The sequence below is a fragment of the Heterostelium album genome, assembly GCF_000004825.1.
Source record: "Heterostelium album PN500 unplaced genomic scaffold PPL_scaffold1, whole genome shotgun sequence".
NCBI lineage: Eukaryota > Evosea > Eumycetozoa > Acytosteliales > Acytosteliaceae > Heterostelium > Heterostelium album.
The window spans coordinates 503816-521506 of record NW_008805063.1 but is presented as its reverse complement, the minus strand read 5'-3'; the positions used below and the strand labels follow the sequence as shown (position 1 = coordinate 521506).

General features: G+C 35.5%; 4 protein-coding genes across 4 annotated transcripts; 2 read left to right on the top strand and 2 right to left on the bottom strand.

Annotated features, from left to right (window-relative positions):
• Positions 1–1736: 1736 nt before the first annotated feature.
• Positions 1737–3838, top strand: PPL_00290 (chitin deacetylase family protein; the record flags this gene model as incomplete). The annotated part of the gene is made up of 2 exons (XM_020571327.1): positions 1737–3304; positions 3835–3838. 2 exons carry the CDS (start codon positions 1737–1739, stop codon positions 3836–3838), a joined length of 1572 nt encoding a protein of 523 aa, XP_020438601.1.
• A 94-nt stretch (positions 3839–3932) lies between these two features.
• stlB (putative polyketide synthase) lies at positions 3933–12055 on the bottom strand (the record flags this gene model as incomplete). The annotated part of the gene is made up of 3 exons (XM_020571326.1): positions 3933–11102; positions 11184–11702; positions 11771–12055. The coding sequence occupies 3 exons, from the start codon at positions 12053–12055 to the stop codon at positions 3933–3935; spliced, it is 7974 nt and encodes a 2657-aa protein (XP_020438600.1).
• A 1099-nt stretch (positions 12056–13154) lies between these two features.
• PPL_00288 (uncharacterized protein) lies at positions 13155–15291 on the bottom strand (the record flags this gene model as incomplete). Its single annotated transcript, XM_020571325.1, has 5 exons — positions 13155–13183; positions 13921–13976; positions 14233–14315; positions 14668–14722; positions 15170–15291. The coding sequence occupies 5 exons, from the start codon at positions 15289–15291 to the stop codon at positions 13155–13157; spliced, it is 345 nt and encodes a 114-aa protein (XP_020438599.1).
• A 277-nt stretch (positions 15292–15568) lies between these two features.
• Positions 15569–17464, top strand: PPL_00287 (uncharacterized protein; the record flags this gene model as incomplete). Its single annotated transcript, XM_020571324.1, has 3 exons — positions 15569–16440; positions 16516–17159; positions 17286–17464. The coding sequence occupies 3 exons, from the start codon at positions 15569–15571 to the stop codon at positions 17462–17464; spliced, it is 1695 nt and encodes a 564-aa protein (XP_020438598.1).
• Positions 17465–17691: the final 227 nt, after the last annotated feature.

The window sequence follows — 17691 nt, the reverse complement described above, 5'->3', positions numbered from 1 at the left end:
CTCTCTTTTTTTTTTTTTTGTCTCACTTTATAACTTTGTTATTGCTTATACTACTTTTGATATTACTTTGTTTTGTTTTTGTTTTTTAAGAAAGAAAAAAAAGTTTCTTTTTTTTTTTGTTATGTTATAGTACAATGAATGATATTGATAACAACAAACAAGAGATATGAGATAAAAAAAGAAAGAGTGTGCCAATAATGATAGCTCAGTGTTTGTTGCCCACTCGCCATTAATTTTCTTGAAAAAAAAAACCATCAACAGAAAATAATAATTAATAATGAAAATTTATTTTTTGGCAACCCAATTTTTCAAACCCAATTGACATCGATGAAAAAAATTATTTTTTTTTTCTTTGCATATTATATTTTTGTGTTTTTTTTTATTTACATTTTTTGTGATTTTGTATTATTTTAGGTGACTTTGATGATTCCTTTTGTTTTGTATTCAGTTATTATTAGTACCCAATAATTATTTGTGATAAGTAGTATTCGAGTATTCATTATCGATTTCATATCACTTTTTTATGTTACACTCCAAAAATTTTTTTGTCCAAAAAAAAAAAAAAATCATTTTCAAATAATTTGATTTGGTAACCGTTTTTTTTTTCAAACTATTTCATGAGAGCTGTGTTTTTTCATTCTCACGAGGTTCAAATCACAGCTCTCATGAAATAGGTGATTATTTTAATTTTTATTTATTAAAAGTTTTATAATATGATACTTTGGATTTTTATTAATAGTTTGAAACAATTATCATATCTTTAGAAAAAAAAAAAAACACAAGATAAAATCTTCACTTTAAAGTACAATATTTGATTTGTGACTAATGACATTGGTGTGATTTTTTTTGTGTTTTCGACGCAACTCTAAAAATGAAATGAGTAAGTTAAATATAAACAATATATTAATTAGATCATTTGTTATCAATGGCACTTAGTAAATAATAAACTTTAGTTCCTCAAAATTATTTATAAATAATGTATATAACACTTTTAAACTAGGGTTTTTTATCAAGTTTAAAAGTTTAAAATCAACTTTGATATTGCTCATCAACAAAGAGAAAAACTATGAAGTAACTGTCGATACCAAAGGCAAACCCCTAAAATGATCATAACAATAACTTACATTACCAGTTACTTTTGCTTTTAGCAACACCCAATTAATTGTTTTTTTTTTTTTTTCGTAAAATTTTTTTCAACGGTCAAAAAAACTAAAAAGAAAGATATTTTAACCGGTTTTTTTTCATTTTATTTCTCATTAAATTAAATAAAAATAAATATTGATAAATATTAAATAGTTGTTTAAATATTAATTGTTTGTTTTAAAGAACTATTGCTAAATCATATTGTGTAAATATATTAGGTAATAATTATTAATAACAACCTCATATTCAAATCATTCATTAGTTTTTAAGACCTTTGAAACTCACACACAACACAACCTTAAATCTGAGATTTTTTATAATTTTTTAATTTTTTTTTTTCATTTTTTTGTTTATTTTTGTGTGTGGACATGATAAGTTATCAAAGTTTTTTGAGCTTGACACCGCACTGTTCGAACCGACTCTATTATTATTCATACTTCATTCAATTACATTCATATTAATATTTTATGTGTTTTTTAACATAATATTATTTTCATTTAATTATTATTATAATATCAATTAAATTAAAAGTTATTTATTATTATTAATTAGTCAAAAGTAAAATAAAAAACAAAAAAGTTAGATAAAAAGTAATGATATTCATCGATGATTATCCTATGAATTATAAACCTTTACTGCAGCAACAGCAACACCACAATCAAAACCAATATCAACAAGGTCAACAAAGTCAACAAAATCAACAAAATCAACATTTTCAAAACACTCAAATAACACCACTGTCCATTTTCAGTAGTGGAAATTCAAATTTATATAATCAACACCAACACCAAAACCAATATAGCAGTAGTAATCAACAACATTCATCATCATCACAATCATCCATTTTCAGTAATAGTAATATAAATAGTAGTAACAGTTTAAGTAATAGTGGTAACAGTTATTATAATACAGCAACCAATATATATACACGTGGAAGACGTCCGTCCATTCAGACTGGTGGAAAGTCGGGTGTCGACGAAGAACGATTCGATAGTAACAACAACAATAACAACAATAACGACGCCTACAAAGACGACGATGACAAGAAAATGAATATATATTATAGCGGCGGTAGTGGTTACAGTTGGTGGTCAATCCTCCTCATGGGAGTGCTGGCGCTCGCCATCGGATTCCTCCTAATAGTTTACTTCCAACCGAATTTCGTGGTGCGTGCACTCTCCAATCATTTCAATGGCGAAGTAGTGTTTTTCTCAGAGAATCGCAATGAGATTCGCACGCGAAAACTGGTTGCGCTCACCATTGACGACGCGCCATCGCGTGACACCGAAGCGATTCTCGACATCTTTGAGCAGTACAATGTGAAAGCGACGTTCTTCCTCATAGGAAAGCATGCAATGCGATCCGCCTACCACCAGAGAGTACTGGATCGCGTACTCGACCAAGGTCACGAAATTGGCAATCACATGTGGCGTGACGAACCCTCGATCAACTTGGAACTTGACGAATTCGAACGTCAACTCATTCAGGTTGATCAAATCATAAACCAAACCTACCAAAAATACTATGAAAGACTATCACTTCGTCAACAACTACAAGATTTAAAACAAAGAGAAGAAGAAGAAGTTCATCAACAAGAAAAACAAGAACAACAACCACAACAACAAAATAATCAAGAAGATTCAACTGATTCTTCAACCACATCAACAACAAATTTAAATACAATCAACAATAGTAATGATAATGATAATAGTAATGATAATAATAATAATGTTGATTGTAATAATAATAATAATAATATTTGTAATTTAAGAAGAAAGAAACTATTTAGACCTGGAAGTGGATGGTTCAATAGAAAGATGCTGGATATCGTAACGAGATATGGATATACTATGTGTCTTGGTAATGTATATCCACACGATCCTTTCATTAAGCTGACATCACTCAACTCATGGTATGTGACGACCACAGTGTCACCCGGTTCCGTTATCATTCTACACGATCGTGAATACACTGCAGATACACTCAAATCGATTTTACCAAAGCTCATATCCGAAGGCTATACATTCATAACACTTTCAAATCTATTAGATATCGATGAAAAATTAAAACAAACTGAATTACTTAATAGCAATAATAATAATAATAACAATAACAATAATAATATTGATAGCGATGAAGATAATTTAAATAAAAAAGCATTGTAATAACATAAACTCTTTACCTTTCCCTAGCAATAACTTCATCTGATTAAATTGGATGTAATGGAAGCAGCTTGATTCATATTGGTATTGCATTATCAATGATATGTGAGTTTGTTTATCATTGGCATAGCACAATGATAATTTAATCTGTTTTAAAATCTACATAGTTTTAGTATCTTCATAGATTGACACTTTAAAGTTTTAGATATTTAATTTAAAAATATTGATTATCATTAAAATAGTTTATTTTTATTTTGTTTCCAACAGATAAATAAATGATCACAAAATTTCATTGTTTGCTTGAATAACATTTTTCTTTTGAACTTCACCACTGATCAACTAAACAAAGATAATTAATTATGAAAAATCAATGATTTAATTAACACACAAAATTTTTACATAATAATAAAATATAAATGCATGTATCTGTAATCTATATTTGTAAAAGTTAATAATCATTCAATAGAATTCTAAAATAAAGGAAATTTAAATGGATGAATGGTAAAGTATTTTATATTTTTTTTAAAAGTTAAAAAACAAATTACTATAAGTTTATTTAATTATTATTATTATTATTATTATTTATTATTATATTATATAAAGTTGTTGTTGTTAGTGTTGAAAATATTATTTAATCATCTTTAAGAGCATTGCTTCAATTGATGCACCAGGACTGAATGCCATTACCATACCGTAGTTCAATCCTTTACCGTTTTCATTCTTGAGATTCATGATTCTCTCGATGATACGCTTCAGTACGTACATTGCGGAACAAGATACCATGTTACCGTACCACTTCATGACGTCGTACGACTCTGCCATTTCCTCGGGTCCGAGATTCAAACCTTGGTGAACGGCTTCAAGGATACGACGACCACCCGGATGAATTGCCCAGAAATCCATGTCTGGCACTTCCATTCCGTGGCTGGCAAGGAACGATTCGATAGTCGATCTAATGTGTTTCTCGATACAGGCCGATAGTTCCGGTCGTAGTGCCAAATCGATACCTCTGTCACCCATGAACATCTCCAATGCATGTTTGGAGTCGGGCATCAGGTAGGAGAGATCGTCGATGCACTCGAGCTTGCCGACGAGGTTGGCGCGTGGCTGACAGGTAATCAGCGAAGCGGCACATCCGTCACTGAAGATACATCCGGATACAATGTCACCACGATCGTTTGGATCGAGATCCATGTTGGTGCAGGACGATTCTACACACATCATTAGCACGTAGGTTCCCGGACGTTTGTTGGCGTAGGCGACGGCCGTTCTCAGAGCAATGACGGCGGCACCACAACCCATAAAGTTAATCATGGTTCTTCCTACCTTTTCATCGAGGCCGAGTGCACGACAAAGCATGGCATCGATCGACGGTGCGAATATACCAGTCGAGGTGACACCGATCACATGTGAGATCTGTGAGCGATCGACATTGTTGTTCTTGAGGATACGTTCACCTGCCTTCACAACGGTGTCGTGCACGATATCGGCAAACATTGTGTTCTTCTTGGACGATGGCATGGCGTTCAATGCCATGTGGTCATGACTGTCAACAAACATATAACGTTCTTTGATCTTGCAATTCTTGTAGACATTTCTCATAAAGGTTGACTCTGTGGTATGATCTTTGTAGTGGTTGTAGACTGTCTGTTGGTCTGTACAGAATGGAGCTGCAAGTGGTTCGATGGCATAGATAGCAGTGGCATAGTCATCGGCAGTTGTCAAGCCAGTGGGTTGTTTAATCAATGGTGCTGCCACTGGCAATGTATGGCTCAAGTATGGCGAGTTGGTGACCGATACATAGGAGTTGGAGCTTGGCGATGGTGATACAACGATTGGCGATTGTGAGTTATTGTTATTGTTATTGGAATGGTTGTTCTTGTATAAATTAAGTGGTGATGGAATCAAATCAATTGGACGCTTCTCTGGAATTGGAGCGATGTTGGCTGTTGCAGCTTTGATTGGTTGTGCTTTGAGAGTGGATGGTTGTGCTTTGATAGGACCGTTTCCATTCAAGTTAACCATTGGGATTGGTTGTTTCTTCTGGAGAGTTGATGAAGATGATGACGATTGCTTATTGACAATCTTCTCGATGGTCTTGCGTACTACTTCATCTTCGGTTCTAATCGAGAGTGGTTGCATAGTATCTGCGGCGGCGTCTGGACTGATCTTATCGACTAGACTTCTAATGGTTGATTTACGATCGAGTAGCGAAAGTGATGGCACAAACACACTGAACTTCTTGTGGATCGAGTTGGTAAGTTCCGATGCCAATAGAGAGTCCAATCCAAGATCCTTGAAGTTGGAGGATGCATCGATCTTTTCGAGCTTGATTTCCATAATGTCAGAGACGATCTTCTTGAGTGAATTCTCAATGCTGTCGTTACCCTTGAGAGCAGCTGGCGAAACTGGTGGAGTGTAGTTTGGATCCAATGACTTGATGATCGATTTCTTGAGACGGAATCCTGGGAATGCAACCATCCATTTATTGACATCAATGTCACAGTAGACAACAACCTTGTCTTGAGCACGTGCACTGATACTCTCAGCAATGCCATCGCACATAGCGTCCAAAGAGTCATAGGGAGTATGACCAACATTTCTCAGACCTTGAGCAATCTTTTCTTCGGCGGACATACCAATCTCTGGGATTGGTGCCAAATGGATACAGCTTCCAACTAGACCTTGACGTTGACGATCCAATGTTAAACCTTCAACGAAACGATTGGCAGTGGCATAGTTAGACTGTCCTGGCTTACCGAAGGGGGTGATAATCGATCCACAAGTTACAAAGTAATCCAACTTCAAATTCAATTCCATCGAACAGTTGTGAAGGTGAAGAGCACTGTTTGCTTTCGAGTGGAATGGAATGTTGAAGGTTGACAATGTTTGATTCTGTAGCGATTGATCAGAGAGCATACCGGCAGTGTGGAAAATACCTTTGAGTGATGAAGAATACTCGCTGAGTAAGTCATTGACTTGTTGGCGATCGGCGAGATCACATTTCTTAACCTCAACCTTGACACCGACTTCCTCTAACATATCCAAGTATCTCTTTTTCAAATCGGAATCTGCACCGTTCTTGGAAGCGAATACCAAATGATGAGCGTTGAGATTTGCCAACTTCTGAGCAAATACCAATGCCAAACCACCGGTACCAGTAATGAGGTAAGTTGACTCACTGTCCAAGTGAATTGGTAAGTCGTTTGTTGTTGCCTTTTCGAGGTCACTCCAACTAACCAAGTTCTTTCCAATATGATTTCCAGTGGACATATGACGGACCGATTGAACAACATGGCTAATGGTGAAGGTGTTGGTTGGCAATGGAGCAAGATCCTTGCTCTCAAACAATGGGATCAAAGTATTGTTCATCATCTCTGCCAAGTAAGCAACTCTATTCACTGTCATCTGAGCGACATCAACAGCCAAATAGCTGAGATTGTTTCTGAATGGGAGCAATCCAATCTTGGAGTCGGCATAGATGTCCTTCTTACCGATTTCAACGAAACGACCGTAGTTGGCAAGCGAGAGAATCGACTTGTCAATGAGCTCGCCAGAGAGTGAGTTGAGAACAACGTCGACTCCACGTTGGTTGGTCTTGCTCATGATGTCCTTGTAGAAGCTGGAGTTACGAGAGTTCATAATGTTTGAGCTTGGAATACCGACTGTCTTTTCCATGTATTCACGCTTGTCTTCGGTACCAACGGTGACAAAGATTTCAGCACCAATGTAACGAGCAATTTGGACAGCGGAAAGTCCGACACCACCTGCAGCAGAGTGGATAAGGATAGACTCACCTTTTCTGAGGTTGGCTTGGACAACAATTGAATACCATGCAGTCAAGAAAGTAATTGGAATGGTACAGGCTTGTTCTGGTGTCAATCCCTTTGGAATCTTGAATACCAAATCGATTGGACAAGTGATGTAGGAACACATGGAGCGAGCCATAAAGACACCGAAAACTTGGTCACCAACAGCGAATTGAGTGACACCCTCACCGACAGCAGTAATTGTTCCAGCAAACTCGTCACCGATTGTTGTTAGATGGTTTGGATCATAGTCACGACCGAGTGTCTTTAGAATATCACGGAAGTTGAGCGATGTGATATCTACTTTGACTTCGACCTGTCCAGCTTTAGGTTGGTGACGTTTGGTTTCATTGATTTTCATATCTGCAATGACACCGTTATCACTGATATCCACTTGGAAACGACGGTCTGCCTTTGCATTGGAATTGACAATGGCATCGCCAAGTGATTGGTTATTGACCAAGTCGTAGGTGAAACGCTTTCCATTTCTAAAGGCAACTTCACCCTTGGTGTCGAAACAGGACAACTCACTCATCCAATCGAGTGGTGCAGTAGAGTTGTCGATATCGATCATCGAACAGTAGAAATTATAGTTTTCATTGGAGAAGGTTCTCAAGAGACCGACTAACGAGTAGTGGGTGTAGTCAACGAGGTCCGACGACTCTACAACCTGTCCACTCTTTGAAATCATGGTGATTCTTCCAGAGAAGTCATTGGAGCTTGCTTGTTGGAGAATATACATTAGACGAGCGTATGATTCTTCAACGGATTCACAGGTTGGCTGGTTGACATTGGCTTTGAAGAAATCCGGGAGGATAACAGTCGACCAGAATTTACCTGGGTTGAGCATCTTTAGTTTGTTAAACAATGGGGAGTAGTTGGCATCCTTGTTGAGTGGCGAAGTGATAACTTGACCAAGCTCCGATTGACGTTGTGTTAGACTTTCACCGTTGGTGACAATGACAATATTGTTGGCACTGGAATTGTAATTCTCCTTAATGTATTCAACCAAGTTCTTAGTGAGAGGCGATCCTTCGTCACCAGTGAAGATCAAGGTATGATTGAAATGACCATCCAATTTCATTTGGTTGATATCCACACGTCCTTCGTGAGAACCTTCTTTCCATTGGTATCTCCATAGTTGTTCACCGAGTGTTATATCCTTCTGAGTTGGTCTGGCAATACACTTCATTGTCATATTGCTAAACTTGCAGATGACTTCACCATTGTCTTTAGTAACAGCGATGTCACAGACAAAGGTGTTCTTGTCTTTGAAATTGGTGATCTTTGTAATCGAGTAGATTGGAGTACGAATATCGATTGGTGCGGTTAGATTGGCTGACATCTTTTCGAATGTCTGTGGGATCCAGAGACCTTCTCTCTTATGATCGATTGGTGTGAAACAAGATTGGAATACACCGTCCATCACAGAAGGATGAATAAAAGCAAAGTCAGAAGTAACATGCTTCTCCAGGTCCGAGGTGGATGGAAGTTGGAGTTCTGAAACTTGTGAGGTGCTGTCCAAAATGGCGGAACGAACAAGTGCTTGGAAAGATGGTCCGTAGTTGTAACCAAGTGCGGTGATACTACGGTAGAAATCCTTGGCTTTGACAATTCTGTTGGCAGAGTTGATTGCGTTCATTAGAGGATTTCCATTGTTGGTCGATTTCACCTTGAAAGAGTTGACGTGAGCAACTTTTCCCGATGCATGGATTGTCCACTTGATTGGAACAGTGGTGTCAACGATGCTACCGATTTCAAACTTGGTCAAGTCGGAACTGAAGTTGATTTGGACGACATTGGTGAATTTGGCGTCGATCTCGAGTGCTGTCTTGATCTCAAAGTCGTACAATTCAAAGTGTGATGCTGGCATTTGATCTTTGAGTTCGCTCATGGCAGCATAGAACACCTCGAGGTAGAGGGCATATGGGAAGATTGCTTGGTTTTGGATACGATGGTCAGCGAGGTAGTAGAATCTTGGGTTGTCCAAACGAATCTCAAACGATGGGGTGAGAGAAACAAGCTTACGAGTGAGTGAAGCGCTCTTAGGGAGATCGATACGATCGACTTTGGCTTGTGTGGATTCTACCCAGTAGGAATCCATGTTCCAACGACGACCTGGCAACTTGATAGCCATGTGGCGACGTGGGAGGTAGATAGCATCCCATGAAATTTCATAGCCATTGACACTGAGTTTTGAGAACAGGGTCATCAAGGTGTCAAAGTTGGAGGAATCACGTGACATTGTTGGAACAATGAAATGGTTGGTGGATCTCTCACGGATCATATGATTGACAAAGAATGAGATGATTGGGTGCGATGAAATCTCAACGAATCCATCGAATTGCTCATTTGATACCAACTCTCCCAATGCCTCCTTGAACATTACGGTCTCACGGATGTTTGACCACCAGTAGTCAACTCCCAACAAATTGTAGTTGGATGCATCGATCAACTTTCCATTGGTGGTTGAGTAGAATGGAATTTGAGGAGCACGATGCTCGATCTTTGGGAACAGTGAATAGAACTCATCCTTGATAGAGTCCATAAGATAGCTGTGGAATCCAGCGTTGATACGAATTGGTTTGTAGGCAATGTGCTCGTTCTTCATGATATTCATGAATGCATCCATGGATGCACTGCTTCCTGAGATACCGACACACTTGGTCGAGTTGTTTCCGGCAATGGAGATCTTGTTGGTGTAAGAGTATCTCTCGGCAACAGCAAGAATGTCTTCCTTTGAGACGACGGCAATACACATCTTTCCGGTACCAGTTGTTTTGTTTTGGAGATGACTACGTACCCACATCAACTTGGTGGCATCTTCGATGGAGAGGATTCCAGCGAGGTAAGCGGCAACGACTTCACCAAGTGAATGTCCAATGACCGATGCAGGGACAACACCAGCCGATTTCAAAACAGCGCAAATACCAACTTGAGTGGCAAAGATAGCTGGTTGAGCCAACCATGTGTCGTGAATGGCTTCGGTGTTTCGCGAGTCGAATACCTTGTCAATGATCGACCAGCCAGAGAGTGCTTGGAACAAGCTGGAACACTTCATAAATTCAGCACGGAAAATTGGTGAACTGTCAAACAACTCCTTTCCCATGGAGATCCATTGTTGACCTTGACCCGAGCAGACAAATGCCAACTTCTTGGTTCCAAATGTCTCAGCACTGCTGCTGTCCTTCATGAAGACAGTCGATGGAAGATCATCCTCTTCAACACTGAGGAACTGTTGAAGTTTATCTTTGAGATCTTCGACCGATTCAATCATGAACGATACACGATTGGACAATTGATTGGTACGGACATTGGAGGTGTAACAGATATCCTTGAGAACGGTCTGTTCACCATTGGCATTGAGATAGTCAATCATGTCTTGAACACGTTGCTTCAAGTGTTCCTTATCGTTGGAGTTAACGGATACACTGAATACTTCCATGTGTGAAATTCCAGATTCCTCTTGTGAACCGTTGGATTCGACAGAGTCACTGGAGTTCTTTAGACAATGACGGTAGTTTGCCAAGAGAATACTGGCATTGGAACCACCTACACCAAATGAATTTACGACTGCCAAACGTTGTTCGTCGTTCCATTCGGTAAGAGCAGTTGGTACATTGAGATTCAACTGTTCAAATTCAAGCTTTGGATTCAACTTTTCGAATCCTGCTGGACAGATTGGTGCAATCATTTTGTTTTTGATACAAGCGATGGTCTTGATCAATCCACACACTCCAGAGGCACCCTCCAAATGACCGATGTTACTCTTTACACTTCCAACTGGGAGTGGCGATTCACGCTTCATACCAATACTCTTACCGATGGCTTCTGTTTCATTGGCATCACCCATTTGAGTTCCTGTACCATGACACTCAAAATAACCGATTTCACTTGGAACAACATTTGCTCCTTCCATCAAATTATTCAAAAGTGATTCTTGTAATGCTGCGTATGGTGAAGTTATACCTTGTGGTGTTTGTCCATTCTATAGAATTATTTAAAAAAAACAAATTTGAGTATTAATATTATGTAATAATATTAATAATTTATATTTCTTTTAACTTACTTGATTGGTTCCAGTATTTAGGATAATGGAATGAATTTCATCACGATCTTTGATGGCATCCGAAAGATTTTTCAAGATTAAAATTCCAGCACCCTCTGCTCTGACGTAACCACTGGCACGATCGTCGAAACTGTAGCAACGACCATTTACTTCGGTGTTGAGAAGACCAGCTTCACCATAGTCCAATGATTGGATTTGATTGGCAATGATATTGACACCACCAACAATAGCAACTCTGCATTCATCTCTCCAAATACTTTGTGCACCGAGATGGATTGCAACCAACGATGAAGAGCATGCAGTGTTTACAGTTAAACTTGGACCTGAAATATCCAAAAAGTAGGATAGACGATTGGATAAAAACGATGAATTGGTACCTTGGGTGGTGAATTGGTTGATTTCACCCATGCTCATTGTTCTCTGATAATCATTCGAACTCGATCCAATGAAAACACCAGCATTTGTTCCTTTGATTTGTTTGAATGACATATTGGCATCTTCTAATGCCTCCATTGCAACCTATATTATTGAATTCATTAGTAAGAGAAGTATTGACAAAAATTATTAAATTGTTTTTTTTTACTTACTTGTAATACAAGTCTTTGTTGTGGATCTATTTGGGCTGCCTCCTTTGGTGACATTCCAAAGAATTGTGGATCAAATTGGTCAATGTTGTCTAAAAATCCTCCAATTCTGTTGTTTAATTTAAATTCCTTTGAGGCAATGGTATCTGCATCCCAACGGTCAGCTGGGATCTTTGTAAGGCAATCGGTACCATTGGCAACTACGCTCCAGAATTGATCGATGTTTGAAATGCTTCCTGGTAATTTACAACCAACTCCAACAATAGCGATAGCTTCTTTTCTTGACATTTTTTTAATGTGTTTTTTTTGTTTTAAAGAATGAATTCTTTGTTGAAAAAAAAAAAATCAAGTTAATAAATATAGGTAAGCTGTAATAAGAGTGTTCTATTAATTCTAAAGTTATATTTATATGGAAACACAACAACAATGAGAAAACGAAAAATTATTTGTTAAATAAACAAGAAAATATTTATGTATTAAATAATCTATTTATAAAGATAACTTTAATTAATAATAGAGAGATTCTAAAGTTAAACAATGAACAGATCAGAGATTATATGACTAGTATAGAAATCCATATTTATATAGTAACTTTTAACTTGTTATTTTATTGTATTTATAAATAACTCACACACACAGACACATGTACAATTATATCAGATTTATAGAGACAGATAGAAACCACTTTTCCAAATTCCAACTCAAATCCTCTCACACATTACTTTGGATGTAACGAGGTAAATAAGTGAAAACTGGAAAAAGTATAACTTCCTTGAAATGGTAGAAAGCATAAATAAATATATATGGGAATAATTGTGGGGTGTCTTGTGGATCTAATTAGGGTTATCTTTCTTTTGGTGGTAATGGGTCGATTTAAGAGTTGATATTTAAAATATTACAGTGGAATCCAAAGAAAATATGTTATCGTCAAAAATCGTTCACTTTTAAAATAATAATCATATATTGAGAACATGTGGTTGGTTGATAAATAAATAAAATTTATACGTATACATTGTGATAAAAAAATGATCTTTAGATTTTTTTAGGTTTATACATACATGGGTTTTTATTGATTTATTATATTGTGGTATGATTCAACACTTTTGTATTTAAAAACGAATAGTTATTTTTATTTGTTTTTTATTATATATATTTTTTAATAATAAAGATCTAGGAAGATACAAATAGAATTTATTCTTTGACAATAAGATTATCGAACAAATTTCAAGATATGATGTTATATTTTGAAGGTATGGTATAGAATAAGTAATTTTATATTGGGTATTGATAATATAATTAGAGTATTTATCTATAGATTGTGATAAATAGAGAATACTTGAAAGATTGTTGATTAGGATATAATTTAGAAATACGACAGACAAACTAATTAAAGAGAGTAGGTGGCAATAATTATATCTACAAAGAATAATAATAAGAATATACAAGTATAGTAATTTTAATAAGTTAATAATATTTGAATAATATTCAACTTCAAACCTTCTATATAAATAGAGTTTAGCAAACACTATAGAATTTCAAAACAAATAAAATCATTTGTTGTTAAGTCCAGTAGTGGTTGTAAACCAATAGAATGATCCATTTCTAAAAAGTAGGGTCTATGGTAAAGTAGGTTTTCTCATAATGATACATCAATTAATAGACCGGATAGTCCATTTAGGATATTCTGTAATTGATGAAACACTCTGGAATATAAAAATCTTTGAAAATCAAATTCAAAGTCTGTAAGGTTGAATCGATTCCAAGACCGTGAAATTTATCGATTTAAAAATAGTTGGTGTTTTCTACATCTGAAAATCATTTAGACCCTCCTCACATCGTTCTACAAGTCTAAAAAGTTGTTGTTTTTCCAATAAAGTTGAGGTGAATAATTTTAAGAAAAGTAGTAGTAGTTTGGATTAGAAAAGGTTGATAAAGATCACCCACATTTTTAATTTTTTTTTTAAATCACTACAACTTAACTTCCCTCATTATTAATTATAGTCCACATTAATTAATTGAGAATTAATTAACATTGTTTTTTTTTATTTTTTTTTATATAACCTCTTTTTTTTATTTTTTTTTATTGTATCACACTGCACATTGCCTTGCATAAAATACTTTAATAAAATGACTTTTCATATGTTAAAGTATACATTGATAGTTCAAGACCCCATTTGCACCTACACAGAACCAAATAAGTTCTTTTTTCCTATTTAAATAAATAAATGAATGAATGTATTCCCAGACTAGTGATTTTTATTTTTCAACGATTTAATTTTTATTTATAAATTTATAAATAAAGGTAATGAAATATCATTCTGCATAGTACAAAAAAGATTTTAATACAGAATCACCACTCAGATTTCAAATTAAATCGAAAAATGATTGGGTGCAGCAAAAAAAACACCTATTCAAATTTTCAAAAACAATTTTTTTTATTTATTAATTAATATGTGTTTTTTTACACTCTAAAAATCAACCACTTCATATTATCTGTTAAAAATATTTTTAGAATTTGGACTGATGATTGTCGATTCATTTCAATCGACTGTTGTTATTAAAAATAATAAAAAGATGGAGGTTTTTCTATTTTAATTTTGAACATTTGTATAATTCTTCCAATTTTAAACAAACTTGTTAAATTATCAGTTTCCTTGATGTACTACATTAACAAATAAAAATAAAAACAACAAGAAAGGTGGTTTTCCAAAAGTACAATTTATCTTCAAAACTCAAAACATTGGAAGCATCAGTGAAATGGATAGTCATTGAATCAGCCACAACAAAACAAATCAATTTAAAAATGTTTATGCAGCTGCTCCTTAATATGAAATTCATAATCTCATTGGTGCAACTTTTAAATAAAATTATATAAGTAATAAGAAATAGATCCATCCAACCAATAGAGCATCAATGAATTTTTGTTGAACTTGTTTATAAGATCTGTCTCTAAATCTATTTTTGATAATAAAAAACCATCAACCACTCTGAAAAGTGGTCGTTTAAATTAACACTTTACGTTTTCAAATAAAAATTCAAAGATAATTATTTGAGCTGGAAGACACAGAAGAACATTATAAATAGGATCATTTCGTATTGGACTACAGCAAACAAACATTACAACTTGTATTATTTTAAACAAATAAAGTTACAAACTTTAAATAAAATTTTATTTATATATATAATTATATTTATTATTGTAAAAACGTATTTTCTATTGTCTCTTTATAATTAAAAGGATACTTCGATCAATTACATAAATTTTATTTATAAATTACTCATCATTGTAAGTGGAATATATATTTTTTTTTAAGCCCAATACCCTCAACACACCCCCCACTTTAATTACATAAAAAGTAATTTATCACATTAATGATGTAACTAAAAACAAAAATAACAAACATATTTTGATATTCATAACCACCCCATTGTATCTTTATAATTTTATCAAATTTTTTTAAAATTCTCATCGGATACAATGGATAATTTGGGAAATATATAAAAATATCTTTAAACTTATTCATATCTTTTAAATTAATTGATCTTGAAGATATAAGTTTCAATTATTATATTTTTTTAAATTTCCTTGTTGTAATTAGTTATTTGTATAAATTTGATTTTATATTAATATTATTTTTTCATTTTATTTTTCCTCCAATATTCTTTACCTATCTCAAAAGAACTGGTTTTTGAAAGAATTAGTTTTAATATTTAGATATTGGAATTCTTCAGAAAATGGAAGCATTAGATGATTTTTCCATTGGAATGAATGGTTCCTCATTCAGGGCAACCAACAAAAACATGTCGGCAACAGCAGCACCACCAAATAAACATTACGATGTGGTAGTTATTGGAGGTGGTATAGCTGGTCTGTCGGCAGCACGTCATTTACTCTTGAAAATTCCAGAACTTCGTGATAAGCGTGTTGCCATCATCGATCCAAGAAGTACTTTGAGAAATAACTTGGCCGAAGATTACAAGGTGGGTGAATCTACTGTGGAAATCAGTGGAATGTTCTTTGCCAAAGAGTTGGAACTACAAGACTATCTGATCGAGAATCAACCACCGAAATTTTCTTTGCAATTCCATTGGCCAAAGGACAATAAGAAAACCGACTCCATGTCTGACTACTACTCGACATGGGCCATCAAGAATCCAGATATTCAGGCATTCCAATTGAATCGATCAAAGATCGAGAAGGACTTGATTCAGATGGTTCAGAAGCAAGGTGTGGTCTACTATCATGGACGTGTCAAGGAGGTGGACATTGGTAAAGGTGACTCTATCAAAACAATCGATATCCAGATGCTCTCTGAGGAGGATCGATTCGAAGACCAGAAGCCACTTGAGCGTATCACCATCACCACCGACTACATTGCCGATGCCAGTGGTCGTAACTTTATCATTGGTACCAGAACTGACAATGTTCTCAAGGATCCAAAGTATCTATTTGGTCTTCAGAATGCTTCGACCTGGCTGCGTGTTAAAAACACTGACAAATCGCTGTTTGAATTCAACGATCCTAGTGTCACTGCAAGTTGGTACTATGCAACCAACCATTTCTTCGGTCCAGGATATTGGATTTGGATGATCCCCATTGAAAGAGGTTCCCATGATTTTTCCATTGGTGTATCATATCATCGTGATAAATATGAACCAAGTGAATTTAATTCGTAAGTAAAATTATAATTATTTTAAAACAATATATATTTATAATAATATTAATATTAAAATTGCTTAATTTGAAGAATGGAGAAATTTATGTCATTTTTGGAAAACAATCAAAAGATTCTCTATAATATTATAAAGAGTGGTGAGGTTGTTGATTTCCATAGATGGCCAAGATTAGCTCACACTTCGAAAACATTCTTTTCCGAGGATAATTGGGCTGTCTTGGGTGATGCCGCTGCCATCTTTGATCCGTTCTACTCGACCGGTATGGTTATGATTGCAATGGAGTGTGAGTGTCTCACCGAACTGACCAAGCATCGTTTGGCAGGCAATTCCGAAGCCACCAAAGTTCGTCAGGTTGCATTCGACAAATTCATCAGAGCCATCACACAAACCAACAATCACTTGATCAAGAGCCACTCCGACCACTTGGGTAACGCATCGATCATGTCGTGGCGAGTGTACGTCGAATCGCTTGGATACTTTGGAATCCTACTGCCTGCCTACCTCGGAAAGTACCATTTGTGTCCGGTGTTCGCCACAGAGTTTGCTGAGAACAACTACCGACTGATTGAATTCCGCGATCGTATGCTTGGCGTCATGGACTACATCAACGAGCAAGGACTGAATGTAGGATTCATGGATAATCATCGTGGAGGACAGCTACTCGGTCGTTGGTGTCCAACTTCGTCGTGGGACTACGACAAGGCAATCACCGTCTGTATGTTTGGACACAAACGTCTGAACCTCCCAAAGTACTTGTGCTGGTCGCACTTCTACCAGATGCTCTGCATGATCAAGCTGATGACACGTACCTTTGGCTGGGCAAAGATGATGCTCAACAAAGACTTCCAATGGATGATGGGTCACACTCTCAAGACCATCACATACCACGGTATGAAGTCTTGGTACCACGATTTCATGCACATGGGTGTGTCGACTTCCGACGACTACTTTGACAGAACAATGAAAGAATTTGAAAACTATTCATATAACAATGAAGTAGTACCATGGAAATCAATGTAGAATCACATCATCCTATATATATGTTTATAATAATAATGTAACTCCCCCTTTCTTTTTTTAATTACTATATATATTTAAAACAAAAAAAAAAAAAATAATATTAATAACTATTTCCAATAACAAAAAAAAAAAACAAATAAAATATTTAAACTTACTTATTTAAAAACTGTTGTTGTAATGATGATACTGATGTCTCTAAATAAGATAATCGATTATTTATCAAATTG